This window comes from Pelophylax lessonae (genome assembly GCF_965119305.1).
Source record: "Pelophylax lessonae genome assembly, chromosome: 3".
In the NCBI taxonomy this organism is placed as follows: domain Eukaryota; kingdom Metazoa; phylum Chordata; class Amphibia; order Anura; family Ranidae; genus Pelophylax; species Pelophylax lessonae.
The window spans coordinates 307,761,852-307,788,524 of NC_138770.1; the positions used below are offsets into that span (position 1 = coordinate 307,761,852).

Consider the following 26,673-nt stretch of genomic DNA (forward strand, 5'->3'; position numbering starts at 1 on the left):
TCTAGGGTCTGCTAGACCCTCGATCCCTCCATAAAGAGTACCTGTCACTGCATATTGGTGTCACAAGGGATGTTTATATTGCTTGTGACAGCAATAAAAGTGATCAATTTTTTTTTTTTAAAACCTTTAAAAAAAAAAATAAAATAGGAGAAAAAAAAGTTTTAGCCGCCCCCGTCACCGTTAGCGCGCGCGAAAAAAAAACGTACATGAAATCGCTGTTCAAACCACACATATGAGGTATTGCCGCGATCGCCAGAGCGTGAGAAATAATTTAAAAAAAAAGAGCTACACTCTAACTCTAAACTGGTAACCGTTAAAAAAATTTAAAGCGTCACCTATTGAGATCTCTATTGAGCGTAGTTTGTCGCAATCCTACGGGTGTGCGCAATTTTAAACCGTAGCATGTTGGGTATCTATTTACTCGGCGTGACATCATCTTTCACAGTATGCAAAAAAAATGGGCTAACTTTACTGTTTAGTATTTTTTAAATGCAGTGAAATGTGATTTTTCAAAATGTTTCCACATAAATGGCGTTTTAAAGACCGCTGCGCAAATACCACATGACAAAAAATATTGCAATGACCGACATTTTATTCTCCAGAGTCTTTTCTAAAAAAAATATATATATATAATGTTTGGGGGTTCTAAGTAGTTTTCTAGGAAAAAATACTGATTTAAACTTGTAAACAAAAAGTGTCCAAAATAGGGCTGGGGCTTAAGTGGTTAATGTGCATAAAGAAGCCAAGGAGAAAGATGGAAAAATCTCCAAAAGGCATCAAATTACAGATTAGACATTCTTATAATATGTCAACAAAAGTTAGATTTTATTTCCAACACTGACACTTTCAAAATTACAGAAAACAAAAAAATGGTGTCTGCAAAAGTTTGGGCACCCTGCAGAATTTAAAGCATGCACTGCCCCCTTTGCAAGGCTGAGACATGCAAGTGTCATGGATTGTTCTCAATCATCGTCTGGGAACACCAGGTGATGTCAATCTCAAAGGTTTAAATGCCCAGACTCATCTGACCTTGCCCCATTAATCAGCACCATGGGATCTTCTAAGCAGTTGTCTAGAAAACTGAAACTGAAATTAGTTGACGCTCACAAAGCTGAAGAAGGCTATAAGTAGACAGCAAAGCATTTTCAGATGTCAATATCCTCTGTTCGGAATGTAATTAAGAAATGGCAGTCATCAGGAACAGTGGAAGTTAAAGCAAGATCTGGAAGACCAAGAAAAATATCAGACAGAACAGCTCGCAGGATTGTGAGAAAAACAATTCAAAACCCACGTTTGACTGCACGATCCCTCCAGAAAGATCTGGCAGACACTGGAGTTGTGGTACACTCTTCCACTATAAAGAGATACTTGTACAAATATGGTCTTCATGGAAGAGTCATCAGAAGAAAACCTCTTCTACGTCCTCACCACAAAAATCAGCGTTTTAACTTTGCAAATGAACATATAGACAAACCCAATGCATTTTGGAAACAAGTTCTGTGGACTGATGAGGTTAAAATTGAACTTTTTGGCCGGAATGAGCAAAGGTACGTTTGGAGAAGAAGGGGCACAGAATTTAATGAAAAGAACCTCTGTCCAACTATTAAGCATGGGGGTGGATTAATCATGCTTTGGGGTTGTATTGCAGCCAGTGGCACAGGGAACATCTCACGAGTAGAAGGAAAAATGGATTCAATAAAATTTCAGCAAATTTTGGATGGTAACTTGATGCCATCTGTAAAAAAAGCTGAAGTTAAAGAGAGGATGGCTTCTACAAATTGATAATGATCCTAAACACACCTCAAAATCCACGGGGGATTACATCAAGAGGCATAAACTGAAGGTTTTGCCATGGCCTTCACAATCTCCTGACCTCAACATAATTGAAAATCCTAAAAGAGCAGTGCGTGACAGACAGCCCAGAAATCTCAAAGAACTGGAAGACTTTTGTAAGGAAGAATGGGCAAAGATACCTCAAACAAGAATTGAAAGACTCTTGGCTGGCTACAAAACGTGTTTACAAGCTGTGATACTTGCCAAAGGGGGCAGTACAAGATATTAACTCTGCAGGGTGCCCAAACGTTTGCAGACGCCATTTTTTTGTTTTCTGTTATTTTGAAAGTATAAATGATGGAAATAAAATCTAACTTTTGTTGACATATTATAAGAATGTCTAATCTGTAATTTGATGCCTTTTGGAGATTTTTCCATCTTTCCTTGGCTTCTTTATGCACATTAATACAAATTTTTACCTGGGGTGCCCAAACTTTCGATCCCCACTGTATCTACATATTTTCAACAAAGAGGCATCCTTACCCAGCAAAGAGACAGCCCAATCCACCACCTGTACACACTCATCCCTCACACCTGTACACTCAGCCCCCCACACCTGTATGGACTCAGTCCACCTACACCTGTATGCACTCAGCCCACCCTCAGGCCTGTACGCACTAAGCCCCCACACCTGTACACCTGAACACACTCAGCCTCCCCCCACTCAGCCACTCAGCCCCCTCACATCTGTTTATATGTCAGCCCCCTCACATCTGCATATATGTCAGCCCCCACACACACATGTCTGTAAACACACACACAGCTCCTGCCCCCTGTACACAAACAGCCCCCTCCCTTCACTTGTACAAACAGCACAGCCCTTATTTTTAAAGGAAGTTTTCCTAGTCTCAACTTTTGTTCTCCTGTTTCCGCAAAGCTGACAGTCCGTCTAGAAAGAGAGGAGGTACAGGCAGCACACTTGAGGAGTGCACATGCAGGAAGAAGCCAGAGGTGGCAGTAATGAGCCCGATGTGAGCTTAATGACATAGAGCAGCAGCAGCTGCCAACTTGAGTGCTGTATATAGAAAGCCTATACAGCCACGCAGCTTCCCTACCTTCTCCCATTCTCCCAACCCTGCCGGGCGACTGGGACCCTCAGGGCCTCCCCACAAGTGTTCAGGCTTCCCCAGACCCCCCCCCCCCGATTGTGGCCCTGATCATACAATGATCAACCCTGTTGGATACTCACTTGTGTATTGAGCTATGGAATAGCTTTCTCCTTCTTTGAAAGGATCACCAACAACAGCAGAGACCAGAAAGGTGTAATAGTTTCCAGGGGTTAGGTTTCCAATTGTATAAGAAGTTGTAGTTACAGTTGCATTGAAAATTGGTTCTTCCAGGATTTGAATTAGGTAAGAACTGACATTTCCATCTGGTTTCTCCCAGCTCAGAGATATAGATGTGGTGGTGATATGTTGAGCACTGAGCGTCTTTACTTGTCCAGGTTCTATGGAGGAATTAACCAAGAAGTATTGTAAATATTTCCAACACACTTATTTTTTCATAAATCTAATAATTAAACAATAGATAAAGAAGGTGTGCAATATCTTGTTTCAAGTCTAGAAAATCTTCATAGACACAGTAACAAGAGTTGTACACTGTAAAAATAAAACACTGTATTTAAATTTGTATTTCAGTTTTGAAAACCAAAGGTTCAGTGCTGTTGTTTTTGCATATGTCAGATATATAGATTTTTTACTAAAATAAGTAATACTATTACATTTTTGAAGTGTGCTTCCTCTTTAATTATATGGTCCATGGGGGAAGAGGTGCAGTGGCTTGAGTGACTGAATACCTGCAGTCCCACGGTCCTGTGGTGTCTGATGTATGCTCTAGAAGCCATCCACGTGGGTCCTGTGAGTTTTCCACAAGGTAATGGGAAACAAATCTGATTGGGTCTGCAGCAGGAAGGAGCGTGGAATGGTGGTATAACAAGCGCTTTTTAATCTCCTTGTGATATAAGGGTCACATAGGAGTTTGGCTATCTTTTCTGGTGGTCATGGCAAGATTGTTTTGCTCGCATCTTGGCACAAGAGATTTAGAATCTTTTGTTTCCACAAGCACTTTTGTGGATTTTTTAATATTAAAAGGGCTTTTTTGTAATTTTATTTCAAACATAAATTGCACATGGTGTATTGTAGATTTATTGGGACATTATCTATGTTTGAGGTTTGTGATCACTGAGGATAGCTTTTTACATGTATGTTTTAGATTATAATTAATAACTATATGCGGTATTTATGTTGGCAGCTTTCTTTTTGCATTCTATTTGATACTGAGTTTTGATTTATAACACATTTTCACACATTGTGGATAGGTGTTGTGTTTATTAACACAGACACAAAATACTTCCTACAAGAGCACAAACTTCCCCCTTCCTGGCACCTATTCCGGGGAACCAGAAAGGGATACAGAGCCTGGTGCACTTTAGGATTTGGCATTACAGTTTTAGAAAGGTTTCCCTTTTTTGGAAATACCCTCTAAAAGTATTCTGCAATACAGAAAAATTTGTACCGGCTTGCACATCTTGGTATGTGTAGCTAACAGCTGAAAGAAAGGAACATCTTTTTTTTTTTTTTTTTTTTTTTTAACTCTAAGTTCAGCTCCTATAAAAATGTTATCAATCTCTGTTTTTTTTTTTTTTTTGTTTTTTTTTTTAAGCATGTTCTAAAAAATAGCACAAAATTATCTTGTGATATTGATTACCTCTGCATGCATTCAGAACATTTGCATCTGATATCCCATTAATGTTAAGTGCATTAGGCCAATTAGTTCTGATCTATGTGGAGATTGCATGGAGAAGGATGGGTTGATTATATGTAAAGGCACCGTCCCCAATCAACATTGAAGAATACAGTAAGTGCAGACATGCAAGTGAAGCATAGGGTAGGGGAATGTGGAATAGAAAGGGAATAAACAAGCATGTCTGGATGGTGGGGGATTTAATTGTGCCACATATTCACTACAGAAACACAAAATATATAAAAATATAGTAATATATATTAGTTATAACATCAATCTAAAAACAGGGATAATTTCAATTATTAAACATAATTTTGCACATCTCTCCGAAGGGGAGGTGTGCATCCAGGTTCACTGATGGATCAACGTGTTTCGCTATGGCAGCTTCATCAGAATCCAGCAAGTATATTTCAAAACAATGTGTACAATATTGTAATATCCTTTATATGAAATCAAGTCCAAGAATGTTGAAACATCACATCATCCTATCGATCTAGTAGCCACGGCTGTTTAATCAGATCCCAAGGCCATAGAGTTTGGAAGGTATGGACAGGTTGCCAATGCAGCCTATCACTTGATATATCCAAAATTTAAAACAACATCAGTTTATGAATACGGTGAGGGTACACCAGCCAGAACCAGATGGTAGTGCAGTCAAACAGAAGCTATTCAACGTGGACCTGTATCAACTGTGTGGTTGGGAGTCCCTTACCACATATGCTGTCGGTCACCAGGGCTGGGGTATATCCACACCTACGGACCGCAAGATCAATATTTAATAAGGAAGTGTAGCCTTCCTTATTGAATATTGATTTAATATGAAGGATATTACAATATTATACACATTATTTTAAAATATACTTGCTGTATCCTGATGAAGCTGCCATAGCGAAACGCGTTGATCCATCAGAGATGTGCTAAATTATGTTCAATAATTGTAAGGATAAAAAAAAATCTTGTTAGTGATGTAAATTTTAAAGTTTATGTAATCTTTGAGAATCACATTAGTAAAGTCTCTAAAGTGGCTTAAATGTTTTTGTAAATTTTCTAACATAATTGATATATTTAGTTCAAGTGGTAGAAAGTTGAGCATGTTTTTCCCAACTCAACTAATTTAATGCCATTTTATTAAAGTCAATTATAAGTTCACAATATTTTCTATAATGTTTACATGAGAGTAAGGGACCATGCTACTCCCATTCCTAAATCTGAACTCCAGGCACATAAAGAAATACAAATAAATGCAAACTAAAATATATATTACCAAATACAAGCATTAAGTGCATGACTTTGACTTGATATCAGTCCCTTGCATAGCAGAGCTCAGATAGGGAGTGGGAGAAGCAGCACAAGGAACTAGTCATCTGTGCTGCAGTGCTCATGTACTATCAAGAAATATGCAGACAGAAGATAAGAGTGGAGTGACAGAGAGATGAGCTCATAAGTGTTCTGCATCTTTTTTAAATCTTCCCCACAGCTGGGTGCTTCCCTGCCAGACAGGGCTGTGCTGCGCGGATGAGCTGTGTAAATTTCAAGACTGCATGGACAGAAATACAAATCCTTTGGCATGTAAAACAAAACTTGTTTCTTCTATCTGTGTATTAGGTGTTTTTTTTTTTTGCTCAAAGATCAGTTTTAAATTGACTAACTATAATGTTTAAAACTGGCTTTAACTAGCCTTATACCAAAAATCTGAGCATTTCATTTTAAAAACTGCATTTTAGAAATGTAGGCTTACCTATGAAAGATTAATATTAACTAGTGATCGACCGATATCGTTTTTTTAATGAGATACCGATACCGATATTTTGGTCATCGGATATCGGTATCGGCCGATATTTTCGGACATGTAAAAATATGTTTGTTTTTTCTAAAGGTACTCGTTGTGGAGGAATTTGGGTGTCTAAAAGACCCCAAACCCCTCCTCGGCACTGAAAATCTTTTAAAACGCCAAGTTTGGCTGTTTTGAATGCTGTCAGTTTTTTTAATTTGGCGCCGAGTACCCGGAAGTGATGTCATGTCACTTCTGGGTTTTTCGCATGTAGACCGGCACATGCGCACTTGCGGCAGGGATACCGGCTTTCATGGGGAAACATCTTCATGCTACACCAGATCTTCTCTTCAGCGGCGGCGGTGGAGGTAGGATGCCCCGGGTGAGCTGTGGAAGGCGGCAGGAGGGGGGAACAACTCCTCTCGCTCCTTGTAATGACAGCCGAGCGGCTTCTCAGCCCCATCGGTTGTCATTACAAGTCAGCCGACCGTCGGCTATGGACACCGGTACCGAGGTGATGCCTCTAGCTGCACTTTCCCTAAATATCGGCAATATCGATAACCTCAGGGGCTGATTACAATATATCAGGGAAAGTGCATATCGGCCCTCGATATATCGGTGTTGCCGATAATCGGTCGATCTCTAATATTAACCCCTGACTGTCTTGTCAGTCACCTAAACCCATTCTAATAGCACACTGGTCTGAAGTAACCATACCCCCAAGAAACACAAAGCTAACATTCATCCTAATGTAAAGCTGTTATGTACAATCAAAAAGAGAATAAACTCAATTTACTAAGCTAAATATTTGTTTTGTTTTTTGCACAGTGCGTGTTTTCTAAATAGATCATCCCTATTAGGTGTTTATTCTATGTGTATTATTCATCGTAAACTTTATACTTGCTGTAAACACTCTGTAAACTTTGGCAATTGAACAAGCACTATAAATAGTGTGTATTAGTCTGACTGGAAAAAAATCAATTCTATTTTTCTAAATCTTACCTGTATAATTAGATATGGTTGTGTTATCTCCTATTACAAGATAATCGGTAATAGCAGAGACCAGGAAGGTATAATAATTTCCAGGGGTCAGATACTGAATTGTAACTGAGGTTGAAGTAACATTAGTTACAAAAGTAGAATTTTGCAATATTTGAATCATATAGGAAGTTGCATATCCATATGGAGGGTCCCAGTTAAGCGTTACAGAAGTGGTGCTAGCATTAAATATTTGCAGATTCTGGACAACATCCGGATCTAAGGACAAAAAAGAAAAAATATTTTTAAAGTTGTAAAAAGAATCAAAAGGAGTTATTTTAGGTGAACACGTTGTTTAGTTGCTGTGTCAGAGACAGGATTTGCACACTGGCACATTATCAGGGCCTGGGTCAACAACCTTCGAGTTTGTGTTGACAGCATCAGTTTGAGATACTGTTGAGAACATTCAGGATTTACTGGCAGGTGCATTTGATCTGCTTCAATCACAAACTTGTATAAAAAGCAAAAACCTACTTTATCCAAAATTGGAAAATGTGTATTATTTATTTATGTATAACAGGAATTTATATAGCTTTGACAATTTATGCAGCACTTCACTTATCCTGTGCATTCACATCAGTTCCTGTCCCCAAAGAACTTACAATCTAAGGTCCCTGACTCACATTCATACATACACATACAAGGGCCAATTTAGACAGGAGAAAATTTGTCTACAAGCATGTCTTGACTAGAGATACATTTAACAGAGTTTAAATATTCTTAAAGGGATGCCACAGTATCTTGTTATCTAGCTCCTTCATGCCTAGAGATAATCACAAACATTGTAACCAGACCAAGTTTTGCACTTACTTGTATTCATCAGTTTACTCAACACTAACTGTTTAAAGTAGAAATAATAGGAAACATTTTTTTTTTAATTTTGAATTGAGTAAGAGAGGGTCATAAGCCCTGTCAGTTTTTTTTTTTGCCACCTGTGTTCCATTTTCTTTCACTTCCTATAGCCGAAAGAGGAAGTGAGAGAAAATTCCTTCAGGAGAGAATGCTCGGCTGTCCTCAATTAAAAATGTCCTCTCTATTCCTGTTCTAGGTACAACCCAATATTTAAGGTTTTCTTTGGCTTTTTTGTGATAACACTAAACAGAACAGATAGAGGGATGAACCTCTCTAATGGGGACAGGTGTCCCAATCCCTCTCCTCTCTATCTAAAACTGGGAAAAAAAAAAGTTTTACTATTAGTTCTGTTTTGCATCCCACAATGATTTTCACAGTTTTCATTTGGAGCCCTTATTTAGTAATTTGTTTTTTTTTTTTTTGAAAATAAATTTTTATTGAGGAAATAGTATACATGAACAATAACAAAATGCAGAGGATATTAAACTGTGCACATGTATGGCCAACATAGTACAAGTCAAAAGAGAAAAGGATCATATAGATGACTCAATAATATAGACATGCACAAACCATTATAAAAGTATAAACTGGAAACATATAAAGTGATTTCTTCTAAGATTTGGGTCATAGAAGGGATAGGAATACATTATATGGTAGACGGACCATCACCCCGATTGGGCACAAACTGTGACGGTGCCGCTCCCATCTGACAAAAACCTCCTAACATAGGTGTCGCCACCACCCATGTATGACTCCCTCCTCTGAGTCCCATAGGATGTTAATTATGAGCATCCTTAATGATGGAGTAACCAATCAAAGAAACAAATGTGGGATGTGGTAACAGTGGAGAATAATAATGGGAGGGAGGAGGGGAAAGAAGGGGGGGGGGGGCTGCCACCAGAGCACTACACCATGCAAAAAGAGATATTGCATGAACATCAAGAAACAAAAATAATTTTATTGTTTACATCATGTCAGGGGAATGAGCAATCCATGATTGCCACTGTTTTTGAAATGTGGCCACTTTCCTATTTTTGAAAGCGAGCATTCTTTCCATTTCAAACTGAATGGCAACTCTGTGTTTGATAGCTGACAGGAGCGGGGGGTCCTTAGTCCTCCACTTGGCTGCTATCGTGTAATTTGTTTTTAAAATACATTTTTATAATAGAAATGGACAAGAATATGAAAAAATGCAGTTTTAGTTTGGGTTATGCATAACGCATTTTGTAAAATGAATATGATTCCAAATATTTTCAGCTGCAACTGCTAATCAAGAAAAATGTTCCAACATTCCCATTTGACAGAAGACTGACTTCTGGGCCACTAGTTCGTATGACCCGTGGGGCCCCAAGTTATTCCCCTTTTTTGCAGGGACTTCCTTTCACTTCGTGTTTCGGGTACGGGACAGGATGTGATGGTATATCTTCAGAATGGTACACAGATGCCCAAAAAAAAAATTGACAGGGGTTACAGTCCTCGTTTACTCTATCCATCATGAAAAAAAAAAAGTTTTGCCTTTAGTTCTACTTTAAGTTTGAGGTATAAATACAATTTTGGTATTCTGAGTGAAGCTTAAAAAAATCAAACAGTGTGGGTCATTTTCAACTACTTTTAATTATCTTGTAGTTAAAATTGAAAAAAAATATATATACGCTCCTCCAGCTCATGTTGGGAATTTTAGTCTAATAGACCATTAACTGTCAAAGTTAAGTTTCTTTTCTGAACTCCCAAGATTCAGTGCTGCCAAACATCAAGTCTCTTGAGACTCAGTGGAAACAACCTGAGTTGTAGCATGTATGGATTTTTTTTTCTTTAAATTCCATCAGTTAGGGCACACAGCAAATGAGTGAATATGTCGATTTTGTTTAAAAATGTGACTGTAATTTGGCACTAAAGGAAAAGGTAAAAGTGAAAAAGTAAAATACTCCGTACACATATTAAAAATTCTGATTGAATTTAAAGTCCAAAAAAAAATGATATATGTATGTGTGGCCAGCATTAAGCTATAACACAGTGGAATTTTGAGAAGAAGAATAAACCTAGTCTTACAAATGGGGCAATGGAGAAACACGTGTAGCCAGGTGCTTGGCTAGAGACAGAGAGCAATTAAGGACACTGTGCTGCAATGCTTTCTGTGCTCCCTATGGACTTCAGCTGAATGGATTAACACAACCTCACCTCATTTCACCTGGGGGAGCTGACAAGCAGAAGACAAGCTCAAGAGACTTGATGGTTGGCAGCACTGAATCATGGGAGATGAAGTTCAGGAAAGAAACTTTACTTTGACAGTTAATGTTCTATTGAACTAAAATTCCAAGTGAGTCGGGTAGTTGCACCATGCAGACTTAGAAGTTAAATTATATCTATACAGGGGGACCCCTTTTTCTTTGTTGCTGGGACTGGTGAGAGGACACTGTTGCCACTAACTGTTGCTGCTAGCAGAGACTGATCACATAGTGACTGGCCATCTAACTAGCAGCATTATTTACTGCATGCAGACTTTACTGGGACTGTACTCATGTGCACCACTGTAAACACTGAACCACATGCTAGCTAGCTGAATAATTAGAGCTGAAGACTGCTCACTTAGCTGCTTCACAAGAACGTTGCCTATTGTCCCTACCTCTTTAGGGAGTCTTCAATTTCATTGCTGCCATACACATCTATTTATTGCAACCCATGGGATCATTTACCACTAACTAGTCTGATGTTTTGCTTTTTGATACTGAATCTTAGTTGTATACAAGGTATCTATATCATACCCCTAAACTTTTTGAGATGGGAATGAGGGACACTGATTAGCAATATGATGTAGGCATAGGACACACCCCCTGCCACACCCCATTAAAGGAGAATTATTAAAAAAAGGATTGGTTAAACACACATTTTTTTTTTGTACCATTCCTTTATAAAGGCTTTTGCATTTTTTAAATGCAGCAATTTAGAATTTGGATAAAAGGTTTAGCACTGTGAAACACTTTTTGAAAGATAAATAGTGCATTTTATATACAGCTATGTATATCAGGCTAAAATGAAGAACAAATGAGGAGGAAAGAGGGACAGAGGGATTTTGTTCCAAATCAGGGACAGTCCCTCAAAATCAGGAACAGTTGGGAGCTATGTCTATATTTGTGCTCCCAGCAACAGTGCAGTATCCATTTGCTTAACCCGGTGTGTCAATGGGGCTGAGGTTGTTCTCAGAGTTGAGGCAGAAGAACAGAGAACTCAATTTATCAAGCGGATCCTGCAGGGGGTAGCACTACACATATTACATATGGGAAAACATTCAGGGCATAATTTTAACCCTTAGTAATCTACTAAGAATATTTTCAGATTTTTTTTTGGTCTTTAAAGATACAAATATTGACACTTTTGCTTTGTTTTATATAGTCGTAGTATATATTAAGTACCAGAAGGACATTCGTTTAGAGGTTGTTTTTTTTTTTTTTTTTTTTTTTTTACAAAAAATCAAGTTTTAATTGCACATTTAGATTAGAACATGAACATGGATCTTTTCTCAAATATTAGCCCTTAGAGCTCTGCTAACATATCCACAGTGGATAATTTTCAGAGGACATTTGACATGAAGACAGCAGTACACACTGACCAAAAGTCATCTGGGCTTCCTGCCAAATTGGATGATTTTCAGCCAGTGTGTGCCCAGCTTTAGTTTTGATCCTGACTCCCAACCTGTAAAAAAAAGAACTGCTTATCTAAGCTAGCAGGACAGCTTTTTTAGTGTTTGTTCACGCAAGCAGAAAGGACTGCCACTCCAATTATCCATGCTTGGATCACTTTTTAGAAGCATTTACAGGCATCAAAGAGGTGATATGTTACCTCCTCACCACCTGTTTTAACTCCCAAAATGAGGCACCACTGTGCTGCAAGCGTGTGCAATGCATGCAGTTGCAGAGCAGTTGCAGCATGGCCCCATTCAGCTGAATATTTGGGGGTGGTAATGTCCTGAATATTTGGGGGTGGTAATGTCCTGAACACTACAGGGGGTATAATTCATGCTGTGGCCACAAAGAATCATGGCGACACCATGTGTTCAACCCTTGCCACTGCCTCTTCAGCTAAATGGGGAATTGTTGGGAGTGGTAAAAAGAAAGCGCAACGGCATGGTTTTACTGTCCCCCAACCTCATGTGTGAGGTGTGTGATATGTATGTGTGTGTGTGTTTTTTTTATTTAAATTTTCCCATACTTCGATGAAACTCACATGTATAGACAAGTATGTTTGTGCCATTTCCTTCTACATCACTTCCAATAATTGCATAGATCCAGAAACTGTAAGCACTTCCAGGTATCAGGGAACCAATCACAGCAGTGGTGGAATAGGTTGTAATAGTTGAGGATGTATTTTCATTTACAATCTTATAGTGATCAACAATTCCATCTGGTTTCTGCCAGCTCAGAGATATAGAATTTATTGTAGAACCTTCTGTTTTCAGGTTCTTGATTGTTGCAGGTTCTGTTAGAGAAAAAGGCAGTAATAATAGAAAATAAGTTTCTAATAACAAATTTTTGGACAAAACATTTAAAAAAATATATCTAAAAATGACACTGGACAAGGCTGCATAATTAAAAGAATAGTACAGGAATAAATTCTTAGAGATTTGAGAATGCCCATACAATAAATTGTGTGAATAGGTTATTGAATGCCCACATTGCCTTGCCAGTTATTTAGGAGCTGTACAACAAGCACTTTTTTAAATGTAAAATTTGCATACTGTAGGTACCTCGGTTTTTGGAGACATACAGAGCATCATCAACAGATAGTTATAAGCATTTATAAACACCAGACTATGCCTAATCTACATTTTCAGGGTTTGTTTTAGGGGATCCTAGTGTACTTTAAAGTGTAAGGTCACCTTTTTCAGAAAAAATTAAAATGTGACCTAACACCCCACCCACACCCCTGGTCCCTGCTGTACAGCTACTGTAGCCATCTGGGGGTTTAAATCCCTGCTCTTTTTCCCCTTCTTTCTGTGGGGCTTCTGGGATAGATCAAAGCATTTATGATTGGTCAGGTGCTTAAACGTGACCACTTTGACCAAACGGAACCTTTCTAATCCATCCCAGGAGCACTACAAAGAGAAGCAGGGATTTAAAATCCCCAAACAGCGACACTGGCTGCGTGAGTACTGACAATATTTATCACTTTCTGCTATAACATTTCCAAAAAAAAAAATTAAAAAATCAAAATTTTTTAACATTTTAGGCCAATTTATTTTCTGCTACATATTTTTGGTAAAAAAAAATCACGGGGGGCGTGTCCGGCAGCCGAGCGAGGAGGACGCAGGCACTGAGGGCTCCGTGACAGAGCCATCCATCCACCTCCATCCAGCTCATTAAAGTCCCCCATCGGGCTCCATATCCACTGGGGTGGCTCCCCGTATGCATCTGCACCTGCCCAGCCGCTTATTGACACCCAGGGGGCCCGCCGCCTACCTCTGCAGCATTGAGGCCTACCTGCCGGCTGAAGCCGCGGTCTTTCCTGCCGGAGGCCGCGATCCGCGAGTCGGAGCCCCGGCGCATCCACGATCCATCCTGCCTAGGGCTATCCCCTCCGGGTCTCCTGCAGCCCCATCCGCAGCCCGTGGACCATAGGCAGGGAAGGCAGGCCGGATTGCCGATCGGCGGGACCCGCGGCCTAACCGCGAACCGCCGCCTCTGGATCCCCGGACTTGCGCAGGCCGCATCATTTGTGACCTCCGCAGCACCCCCCCACCGCCACCACTGTGCAGGGAGGACATTTGCCAGCACTCCCAGACAGGCCCCACAGCAGCCGGCTGCCATCTTTACTAGGCCCCAACGCCTTCCATTGCTTCGGGGCTCTCTCTGTGGACTCACTGCACCTAGTACAGCCTCTACCCCCAAACCAGTCAGCATAGACTTCCTCCTCCCCGCTGCCGCACTTAATTCCCAGTCCATTGTTAATGGGCCCTATACTGGATGAACTATCATCTGCCCAGCAACGCTGACTAGTTCCGCTATCACTATCCTTTGAGGGGGCGCATGTGAGGGACTCAGTGAGATTGCCATGTCTGCCTGAGCTCCGCTCTGACGCGTGACACCCCGCCGCCTGCATCGGTGACCAGCCGCCTCGCACCTAACTTGAAAACCCCTCTCAGCCTACCTCAAACACCCTCCACCCCACCATGGTGTCAGGGGGCGCCAAATCTAAGCTCAAAAGCCGTAACATCCGCGATGTCCTGGTGAGGGCCTCCACCAAAATGGCATCACCGTTAGCCTCCTGCTCGGGCTCCGGCACCTCCAGGACTCCCAGGTTTGCCCTACCCCACCCTGACGAAGGTGAGTCTGATACGGACTTTCCGCTTACACAGGGGGTCGGTACCTATGGTCCCCCACAGTCTGAACTCCTCCAACACTTTGAGCACATTCTCCAGAAGGCACTGAAGCACACCTCAGAACAGATCACAGATAAGCTCACTAGGGAGATCAGGGAGCTAGGCCAACGTACCTCGGATCTGGAAATTAAAGCCGACGAACTTGAAGTATGCATCTCTAATCACTCTGAAGACTTGGAAGCCCTACGAGAAGAAAATCAGGCCCTGCAGGCCCAATTGGAGGATCAGGAAAATAGGGCCAGACGCTCTAACATCAGGATCCGGGGGATACCTGAAACCGTGGTGGATCTGCAGTCCACCATCACGGCACTCTTTCAGGAGCTCTCACCCTCTATCCCCATTGAACGCCTGGAAATGGATCGTGTTCACCGAGCCCTGGCCCCACGCAAACCCGAGGGTCCACCCAGGGACATTATAGCAAAACTACACTTCTATAGAACCAAGGAGCAGCTCATGCAGGCCGCCAGACGCAAGGGCGTCCTTCAATTTCAAGGCTATGACTACCAACTTTTCACGGATCTCTGTAAAGCCACGATCTCTAAACGCAGAGAATTTAAACCCCTGCTGCAAACCCTCCAGCAGAATCACATCGTATATTCTTGGGGTTTTCCGTTTTCGGTACGAGTTACCCATCAAGATCGCAAGCATACCTGCAAAACTACTGCTGAGCTACGGTGTCTTCTTCAGGAGCTGCACCTGCTTCCACCTTCACCACCATCCACTCCTGCACCCCCTCCGCAGCGCAGACGCTCTGCATCGCGCTCTCCGCAGAAACCTGCCACCTCCACTTCAACTATCCCTAAGAGGAGCCGACTTCTTTCCCCGATACCAACTTCTGCTGACTCTATGGACTGAAAGTCCCACACTGTGCTACCTCTTGGATCCCCTACTCTACCTGCCATGTTCGAGTTTTGCGGGCACTAGCCCCACCTGAGGCTCCTCCTCCTGCTTGCCGAACTTACTTGACTTGTTTTGAGTTAGGCCCTTTTTTACTGCTACCTGCTTGCTATTGAAAGTATCCCCTGGTCACCACCACACATCTTGTCTACTAGCAATATTTAATGGCGGTTGTGTCACCTGTCGGTTGCCACTGCTGCCTCCTTTTCACCTCCGGAACCCTCCCTTTTGGAGACTTCCAGAGGTGGCTCGTCTCCCTCAGTGCGGTCAGTTAATCTCTGCACTGACGGAAAGGTTTTGTGTTTTTTTTTTTTTTTTTTTTGTTTTTTGTTTTTGTCTTCCCTCCCCCTGACCTCACTCCTCTCCCTGTCTACTCCAAAGTCTTGTTTGTCCCCTTCCCTTCCCTCCCGGTGCTTCTCCGCGATCCTCTTTCCTCTGTCTTTCCCTTCCCCTCCCTTTGCTCGCCGGGGGGTTCCGACTCCCTTATCCACGTTTTCTGAGTGTGGCTATTCTCTCCCTACTGACCCATGGCCGCCCTGAACATTTTGACCCTTAATGTACAGGGTCTTAATTCCCCACAGAAGCGCCGCAAGGCCTTCCGTTCGCTAGCCTCGCTGGATGTGCATGTTGCCTGTTTGCAGGAAACTCACTTTTCTGCCTCACATACCCCTAACTACCTAACTGCTTCTTTTCCTCAGTTTTTTACAGCCTCTGCCACTGTCAAGAAGAGGGGGGTATTGATAGCGTTTCATCGGACTGCTCCATTCACGCTTCATACATCTATTGCGGACCCTGAGGGTAGGTACCTTATACTTGTTGGCACTTTACTGGACACAGACGTGACCCTGGCATCGTACTATGCACCCAACTCCAAACCAAACTCCTTTCTTTCTCATTTTCTTCAAATTGTTGACCATCATAAGAAAGGTACGACTATTCTTTGTGGGGACTCTAACCAGGTCCTCTATCCTTTTTTGGACCGATCTCCTCTGGCACCCTCTCACTCCCCGCATCGACTCACCTTTCAGCATCTACTCCAAACTCATTCCTTAGTCGATACTTGGCGTGAACACAACCCATCCAGGAGACAATACACTTTTTATTCTAATCCTCACAAAACCTCCTCGCGTATAGACCATATCCTCACTTCCGTGGCGACTTCTCCCTCTCTCTTGGCATCTTCTATTTTACCAATTCCCTGGTCTGACCACCAGGCAGTCGTTTCTTCTTTAGATTCCCTCATCCCTAAACAACATACTTTCTCCTGGTCTTTGAACAATACCCTTCTTACTCACCCTGCCCATCGACTTGAAGTAGCAGCTGCACTAAAAGACTATATCACTCACAATGACACCACTGACGTTACTCCACTCACGATTTGGGAAGCCCACAAATCTGTACTCAGAGGCACCCTCATCAGCTTAGCTTCCCGACGTAAGAAGGAACGCCGCCGAACCTATCAAGTCCTAGACTCCGCTTTTACCCAGGCCCATGACTGCTTCCAAGCTCACCCCACCCCTGAAAATAAGAAAATTCTTGACAAGGCCACTCTGGAACTAGACCTCTTCCTGACTGATTCAGCCAAAAAACAGATCCGACGCTCCCAACATAAGTTTTATACTAAAGCGAATAAACCTGACACCTTCCTTGCCCTTTCTCTTCGCAATGCCACTGTCACCCGAAAACCGATCCGATTGAAAACTTCCCCCACAACCTACACTAGCAACCCCGTCAAAATTCTTGAAACCTTTCGCCAACAACTCACCAAACTATACTCCCAGTCTCAGCCTCCGACTGACTCCCAAGTCTCCGAGTTTTTCTCTGACATTACCCTGCCCACTCTATCTGATTCTCAACGCGAAACCCTAGAACAGCCTATCACAGATCTGGAAATTAGTAATGCGATCAAAGGCCTTAGGCTTAACAAACGGCCTGGCCCTGATGGTTTCACCGCATCCTACTACAAACATTTTTCTGACCTCCTAACCCCCATGCTCTCTAAGGCTTACAACTCTATACTTAAAGGCCACTCCTTTGGCCTGGATTCCCTCAAAGCAGCCATCTCCATGATACCTAAACCACAAGCTGATGACTCCTCCTGGTCCAATTACCGCCCAATCTCTCTTCTTAACATTGACATAAAAGTGATGACCAAGATACTGTCTACACGCCTTAACCCGATCATAGGATCGCTGATCCATAAAGACCAAACAGGCTTCATCCCTTGCCGGCAAGCTGGAGACAATGTGCGCAGGGCCATACATCTTACCTATCTTGCCCGTCGTCGTAACATCCCTGCATGCTTTGTCTCCCTCGATATCAGAAAGGCATTTGACACTCTGTCTTGGTCTTACTTACAAACTGTACTGCACAGATGGGGTTTTGGTCCTCACTTTCTTTCCTGGATCTCCTCGCTATATTCTTCCCCGTCAGCGTTTGTCCGTTATGCTGGTTTTCAATCTTCTACTTTCCCTATCAAATCCGGTACCAGACAAGGCTGCCCCCTATCCCCTCTCCTCTTTGCACTCGCAATTGAACCACTAGCCCTCAAAATCCGCACCAATCCTGATATCAAAGGCCTTGAACTGGGTGGTCATCACCACAAACTATGTCTGTTCGCAGACGATATCCTCTTGTTCCTCACGTCCCCTCTCACCTCTGCCCCTAATCTTCTTCGCACCCTGACACAGTTTGCGAAAATCTCGGGCCTAGTTGTTAACCCCACTAAATCAAAAGCGCTCAATGTCTCCTTACCCCCCCCCCCTCCTCTCCCACCTACAAACGGTACTCCCCTTTTCCTGGGCGACCGGCTACCTGCTCTATCTAGGAATTAAGTTGACAGCAGACCCCCGGGAGCTTTTTACAGCCAACTATCCACCCATGCTACTTCACCTTACGAAATTGATGAACTCCTGGTCTTCCCTGCCTCTTGCCTGGCTGGGACGCATCACCGTTACCAAAATGGCTATCCTGCCTAAAATCTTGTATCTCTTTCGAGTGCTACCTATTGGTGTCCCCTCTTACTACCTCCGTCAAATCCAACGACAAACTTTCTCCTATGTCTGGGGTAAGACCAGACCTAGAGTTTCACGCCGAATCCTCCATCTTCACAAACTACAAGGCGGTTTGGGTCTCCCACAATACGCCAAGTACTATCAGGCGGCCCAATTAGCTCAGCTGACTAAATGGCATGCTGCTCATGAAATCCCCCTATGGGTGTCCCTCGAAGCGGTCGAATGCGATCCCCTCTCTGTTGCTAATTTATTATGGCTGACACCGTCGGACCGTCGGTCTGTTTCGAATCCTATCCTATGTCATTCCCTGCGTCTTTGGGATACCCTTAAATTTAAGTATCAGCTCCAATCCCCCCATAACCCCCTGCTTTCATTTCTACACAACCCATCCTTCCCCCCAGCCTGGGAAGCCCCATCGGCATTCCGTAATTGGGTGACCGCTGGCCTTCTCAGAGCACATTCCATGATCACGTTCAACTCCTTTAAGCCTTTTCCAATGCTTTGTGAATCTCACAATATACCGAACTCGGAAATCTTTCGCTACCTACAAATTAAGCACTTCCTGGCCAAATGTATCCACACTGACTCTTCCTTACCCAACAAGACTTCTTTTGAACACACTTGCCTCCATGACCCACATGCCCGGGGCCTCATATCCTCGTTATACACCAGACTCACTGACTCCCCCGACCGTACTCCTCCCGCGTATACTACTAAGTGGGAACAGGATCTTGGGTCCGCCATAGATGTTGAAGATTGGTCCAAAATCTGGCAATCAACGAAGACGGCCTCACAAAATATTGTAGCCTCGGAAACAAACTACAAAGTGCTGATGCGGTGGTATTTAGTACCCGCACGCATTGCAAAATTTTCACCCTCCTACTCCGCAACATGCTTTCGAGGTTGCCTGGAGCCAGGCACACACTTGCACATTTGGTGGACTTGCCCATTGGTGCAAAAGTTTTGGCAGGCCATCTTCCATATTCTCTCCACCCTGATGGACGTTCCGATCTTGTCTGACCCTCTACTGGCTCTCTTGAATGTAAAACCGGATAATGTGTCCAAATTTCGCCACAAGCTGTTCCTACAGGTCACAACAGCGGCTAAACAAACCATTGCCAAAGCGTGGAAATCCCCACACCTGCCGTTGACTGAAGTGAAACACTGAATCACCAACGCTATGATCCACGCCAAAATCGATGCTGTTTTGACAGATACAGTCGAGAAATATGATAGAATCTGGCAACCTTGGGTTGACAATTTTCTTCCCCCCAATTTTGATAGCTCCCTACTGCTGCCCTGAACCAAACCTGGGGACCCAAAACCCCCACACCTTATGTACTGGCCCCCCCGGCGATCCTTTTTTCTTCCCCCTCATTCTACCCCTTCCCCTTTTCTCCTTGTCCCCTCTTGTTACCCCCTTCTCCCTGTCCCCCCCACGCCCTGCTTCCTTCCTTCTGCATACATATGTTGTAGCTCCTACAACGTCTGAGTTTGTTCTACCTTGTCATTTTAACTACAGTTTACAGGTTACCCGTTCGACTTGTTCCCTCATTCTGGCTTACTGTAGCCTATGTTTTCCCTGTTTGGTAGATACCCGTGAGGATCCTCTCATCCCCCTGCCTTTTCCCACACGATACGGTAGACTTGGGTACTGTTCCCTTTTAGTTTAACAATTGGTTGGTTTTGCCTCCCCACCTAGGCACAGTGTGATCCCTATATGGGGTGCCGGTGGGTTGGTAATGCCAATCACTACTCTCTCGTGACAACCCATTTACCACCCCTTGTCTACTAACCCTCACGATTTGCTGTAGTTACAGTTATTGGTCATGCTCTGTTACCGAGCTTTGATTACATTACCTTGCATTATTCTGTATGTCAAACGTTGTTACTCACTTGCATTATTTAATAAAATACTTGAAACAGAAAAAAATCACAATAAGCGTATTTTGATTGGTTTGCGCAAAAGTTATCGCGTCTACTAACTACGGGAAAGATTTATGTCATTTTTATTGTTTTTTTTTACTAGTAATGGCGGCGATCTGCAATTTTTAGCGGGACTGCGACATTGCAGCGGACAGATCAGATTCCTAACTGACATTTTTGATACTTTTGGGGGGACCAGTGACATTGCTACAGTAATCAATGCTAAAAAATATGCACTGTTACTGTAATAATTAAGCTGGCAGGGAAAGGGTTAATACTGTGGGTGATCAAGGGGTTAAATGTGAGCCTAGGGGAGTGATTCTAACTGTATGGGGCATGGTTTGTAAAATGATCACAGAGACCTGTGTTTACAACAGCTGACCGTTCTTCTCTCTCAGCGGGCAGCGATAACGGGTGTCAGCCGCCGTGCATCAGAGTTCCCGCTGCATAGTGGGGGCGGAGGTGTGCCTCCGGCGGCGCGTGCTTGCCCCTTAGCTGCAGGCGCGCGATCGACGGATACCTACGTGCAGGAAGGCCAGCCTGCCGCAATATAACTACGGCGGGCAGTCCTTAAGTGGTTAATCCTATCTGGAGCTCTGTTAGAGAGATTTACCCTCACTTTCTGTTCAGGGGACATTGTTTATACCAGACAGGGAGTGAGGCAAAAGCTGCAACAAAGAAAAAGACAACAATAAAAAACTGACAGAGATTCTAGTTTAACGCCACTTAATTAAAAAAGCATTTTTTCTTTGGTCTGTGTTGTTCTTGGAGAGATTCTTTCACTTCCTGCCTGGTGAAAAGGTCATCCATCGGACAGAATGCCCCTCTGACCTCTAAAACCTGACAGGGATTTTTAAACTTCTCTGCCTCATTCGAAAACTATAGAAAATGTGGCTATAGATACCCTTTAAGAAAAAACAATATCTAATACTACTCATATACATAATTTTTGCTTATAATACTACAATTCTGTCCAGAATTTAAAGGTAGCATAAAGGATACGAAGCCCCTACAGATATCAGGCATGATCATTTATATTAAACAGACATATATAGAATAATTTTAAAGCATCTTTGAGCATAGTAAAACAGCACTGAAGTGCAAGAGCCTGATGAGTAGGCTTTCAAACTGCTAAGCAATCATAACTAAATTTAAAAAAACAGACATGTTATTCTATGTAATTCTGAATGTGGTATATACTTCTTGTGGTATATATCTTGGCTTTGCTGAGGCATTGGAGATTGGTCTGAGCCAGGGAAATCATATAGGTAGAACTAGCAAAATATGTGTGCTGATACCACAAGTACAACCCTGTGACCTCAGGGTGGGCATGGCAATTTTGCTTTTGATTTAAAAACTGCACATTTGTTTTCCTTACCCAGCTTTCTCTTTAATTTAAGTAATAAAATCAAAAGTAGTAATCGTGATTTTCCCCTAAACCACCTAATTCTGAGCAGAGCAATACTTGGTCTTCTCAATGCCAACTGACATCACACTCTAAGTCCACTACAATGCAACAAAGATGTCAGCAGTAAATCTTGCCCTGGTAATTCCCAAGCAATAAACAGAGCAGGGGAAATTATAATAAGCATTCGGCATTGCATAGATAATTTAAAATAGGTTTAGTGGTCCTTCAAATGGGAAAAAAAATGGTCTGATTGAAATCATGTTTATATAAAATTCTTGTCTTTCTTGAAATGGTGCTCAAAATGTACCTATTAGGTAAATATTGGATGTTTTCCTTAAAGCTATTGTAAAGAAAGACAACAAACATGTTATAGTTACCTGATCTGTGCAATAGAATTGTACAGAGCAGCTCTGAGCCTCCTCTTCCCAGGTTCTGAGCCTCCTCTTCCCAGGTTCCCTGCCGGCGCTCCTCCTTTCTGTCAAGTGCCCCCATGGGAAGCCACATCGCAGGGAGGCACTCATGCATACTCGCTCCTGAGCCCCGCTGCTGCCTCCATTGACACAGACTGGGACTTGGCCCCGCCCCTGCTCCCTCATAGCTGGCTTTGATTGACAGCAACAGAAGCCAATGGCCACTCCAAGCCAATGAAACCTGAAAGTGAGGCTAGGGGAGAGGAGAGCTACAGACTTGCACAGTGCTGGATTGAATGTTCAAGTTTCAGTTACCAAATTAGTTACATTACTAAAAGGTAACATTTGTTCCACAAAAAAACATAACAAAAAAAAAAAAAACAGACTACAAAGCCTTCGTGTGCTACTACTCATAAAAATTCCTAGAGAACTAAGGTAATTTTTGCCCTCCTATGCCATTAATCATCCTACACATGTTCAGGCTCCCAAGAATCTTCCATGCATGTGTTATTTGTTTGTATATCATTTGCATACAATGACAATTCATGTTACATGATAACTGCACCAGCACATGAATGTGATTATCATCTTCTGTTGTCAGTCCAGTTTGGCTTTGGTGCAAACCATAGCAGTTGAAATTCAGCCCATTCAATGATGAACACTTACTTGTATAGGAAGATATGTTTTCTTGTTGCCCACTTTTATTACCAGCAACAGAGTACACCAAAAATGTGTAATTATTTCCAGGTGTCAGGCTTTCAAATGTATAAGATGTCTGTGTGGTAATATTGGAGGATGAACTTCCATCCATTTGAACAACATAATAAGATACATTCCCTACAGGTTGTTGCCATTTTAAAGTTATAGAAGTTGTACTAAAATCAGATGTTGTAAGATTCTGAACTTTTCCAGGTTCTGTAAAAGAAAGAAAAATGTTTGTCTTAAGACTATGTTTAATGAATATGTTGACTTAAAAAACAATGTGGGAGTCTTGGCCTTTACTCCCAAATAAAAATGGAGGTTTACAGCATTAACAAAGCATTCCAGTGGATCCTCACTATCTTGGCTTTTCTTTTGAGCATTATCAAAGTTATAAAATGTTTCAAACACATAGATATCCATATATACAGAGATCAGTATCAGTCAACATGCAGGGAAACCTAAGTGTTACCTGTGTTTAAAGTTATGGAAAAAGGTACATCGTTGGCTGAGACCTCAATGATATACAAGTTGCCAGGAATGAGGCTGGTTAGATTGATAGCTGTGGTTGACGAGCTGACGTCGTGCACTGATGCTGGGCTTCCATATACTATCACTGTATAATTTGCAGGTCCACCTAATGGCTGGGTCCATTGTACATACACACTTGAAGTTGTGATTTCACTGGCTTGAAGATTCTGGAGAACACTAGGGTCTGAAAAGGATTCACAGAGTTGATAAGTTCAATGTTTCTTCATACCAGTACTTACATAAGATCAAACAGTACCAAGATGCACTGCATGTATGATATCATTCTGGACAACGTAAGTCCAGTGAAATCAATGGCAGCATGCTCCTGGAAGGTGTTGCCACCATAGAAGGATTAGCCTTGCAGCTGATAAGAGTATTTCATGGTTTATCATCAGCTGTTCAGCATTCAATGGTGACACTTGTCAGAGAGGAAGTACTAATAAACATAAATGCATTCAAGAAACAAAGAGATTGTACATATAAAACAGGTTTATAATATGGCATTCTTCTAAGAAAAACAAAAATCAATGCAAGTTTAAAAGAAGTCCAAATATGTCATAATATAAACCAATGTAAAGCATGTTTTTGGCTTTTGTCAGTAAACATTGACAGACATTACTTTGGCTGGTGTTTTATAAGTTACCTATTTTATCCTATACTATCAGATGTACTCACGTGACCGAAGGGATAGTAAGGGTACACCAAAAGAATGCGGTGGTCTTTGGTCGCTTTCTTCACTGAAAAAGGCTAGGTTGTGGATAAAAGAAAAAGAAGAAATACAAATACAGGATACAAACTCCAAGGCTAAGTTTAGATACAAATAAAACAGACACAAGCATGTTGGAATAACTTTATTGGTTTCTCCGCAGTAAGGTAAAATCTTCAAAACAGTAAGACAATAGGACTTTCTGAGGATGATCTGTCAACTCATTCCTGGCGCATCTTGTTTCCCTGTAAAAAATAATACAAATTATTAATAATAACTGTTTTCGTCTCAGTCCAGAGATACAGTGACATATATAATGTGGCCAACCACAGTGGCTGGTCAAGTGGGTGTTGACAAAGAGTTTAGTCTTCTGTTAATGCCTCCATGTCTCACTACCGACCCACTTTTATCAGTACCTACATGTCCTACTATTGTGACAGCTCACTGATAAGAATGGTACAACTTAGAAGTTTTGGATATAAAATAACTTTGTTTTTACCTATTTTAACCACTTGCCGACCGCTCACGCTGAGCCTACTGCGGCAAAGTGGTTCGATATCGTCCAGCGACGTAGACCTACGTCGCTGGACTCCTCCCCTTGTGGGCGGCGCGGAGGCTCGCTCCCTCTGTATTCAGTCACAGCGGGAGTCGGGCCAGGGGAGGAGCGGCAGTGATCACCGCTGCTCTTCCCCGATCGTCGGGGATCGAGTGTGGAGATTCGCCCGCTTGTGTAAACAAAGCGGACGGATCTCCTAAGTGACAGGCAGGGACAAATTGCAGGATTCAGCATAGCTGAACCTGCGATCTGTGCCTGTGTTACACAGTCCCCTCCCCCCACACACGTCAGTAAGCACCAGGCATACATTAATTCCTTGATCACCAATAAAAGTTAACCCCTTCCCTGCCAGTGTCATTTTTACAGTAACAGTGCATATTTATAGCACTGATTACTGTAGTAATGTCACTGGTACCCCCAAAAGTGTCAAAAATGTCAGTCAAGGGTCTGATCTGTCCACCGCAATGTGGCAGTCCCGCAAAAAAATTGCAGATCGCCGCCAGATCGCCGCCATTACTGGTTAAAAAAAAAAACAATAAAAATGACATAAATTTCCCGTAGTTAGTAGCTGCGATAACTTTTGCGCAAACCAATCAAAATATGCTTATTGCGATTTTTTTTACCAAAAATATGTAGCAGAAAACAAATTGGCCTAAAATGTTAAAAAATTTTGATTTTTACATTTTTTTGGGGGAAATTTCATATAAAAAATGTGAAAAATATTGTTATTTTTTCAAAATTGTCACTCTTTTTTTGTTTATAGCTCAAAAATTAAAAATCGCACAGGTGATCAAATACCACCAAAAGAAAGCTCTATTTGTGAAAAAAAAAAGAACATCAATTTAATTTTGGTACAGCATTGCACGACCGCGCAATTGTCCGTTAAAGTAACGCAGTGCCGAATCGCAAAATATGGCCTGGTCAGGAAGGGGGTAAAATCTTCCGGTCTGAAAGCCGTTAAAAATACGCTCATTGAGAATTTTTTTGTCAAAGACATGTAGCTAAATACATTTTGGCCTAAATATATGACAAACATTGAATATATTGGATATTTTTTAACTGTCAAAGTAGAAAAATATTGTTATTTTTTCAAAATTGTAGCTTTTTTATTAATATCGCAAAAAATGAAAAGCGCAGAGGTGATCAAATACCACCAAAAGAAAGCTCTGTTTGTGGGAAAAAAGGACGTAAATTTCATTTGGGTACGGCGTTGCATGACCGTGCAATTGTCAGTTAAAGTCGCACACTGCCGAATCGCAAAAAGTGGCCTGGACGTAAAGCAGGAAAATCCTCCAGTGGTAAAGTGGTTAAAATCAGATTTAGATTACTCTTTCAAAAATTCTGCACTTGCACAGTGAAACTCAAATATAGAACAAGGTTAAAGAATAAAATATCATTGCACTCCATAATGGTCAATTATGAATGTTCGTTACCATAATTGAATTAGGCATTGTAAAATAATATGTTGCTATAGAAAATGAAAATCCTATAATAGGAGTATTTATGATATTGGGATTTCGCAGAAAGTGGCTCTAAGGGCTCTTTCACACGGTCTGCTGAGCCGGTGGATGACAGCTCCGTCTCCGCTTGCAGAGCGGAGAGGGAGGTGTCTTAGCACCCGCTGCCCTCTATGGGGGATCGGATGAGAGCGGACCGCTTGTCCGCTCTCATCAGATCCGCTCCGTTCCGATTACTGAACGGATGGAAAAATAGGGTTTCCATCCGTCCAGATTTCAGCACAGGATCGGATGCTGATGGCAGCGGGTGTCAGCGGAGGTGTCTCCGCTGACATTCGCTGCCCCATAGAGCTGCATGGAGGATCCGATCAGATCCGCCTAAAAAACTGACAGGCGGATCTGATCGGACCGCCCGTGTGAAAGAGCCCTAAGGCTGATTTTACTAAAGGACATGAGAATG

General features: G+C 42.1%; 1 protein-coding gene across 1 annotated transcript in view; it reads right to left on the bottom strand.

Moving 5' to 3' along the window:
• Positions 1-24,333, bottom strand: part of LOC309550515 (titin-like) — a gene marked incomplete at its 5' end in the record, with an annotated part of 297,613 nt that extends 273,280 nt beyond the window's left edge. The window contains 6 exons of the mRNA XM_082250877.1: positions 3,023-3,280; positions 7,349-7,603; positions 12,458-12,709; positions 22,931-23,179; positions 23,436-23,678; positions 24,288-24,333. Coding sequence (XP_082107003.1) covers positions 3,023-3,280; positions 7,349-7,603; positions 12,458-12,709; positions 22,931-23,179; positions 23,436-23,678; positions 24,288-24,333 — 1,303 coding nt within the window. The remainder of the gene's footprint in view (positions 1-3,022; positions 3,281-7,348; positions 7,604-12,457; positions 12,710-22,930; positions 23,180-23,435; positions 23,679-24,287) is intronic.
• Between the last annotated feature and the right edge of the window lie 2,340 nt (positions 24,334-26,673).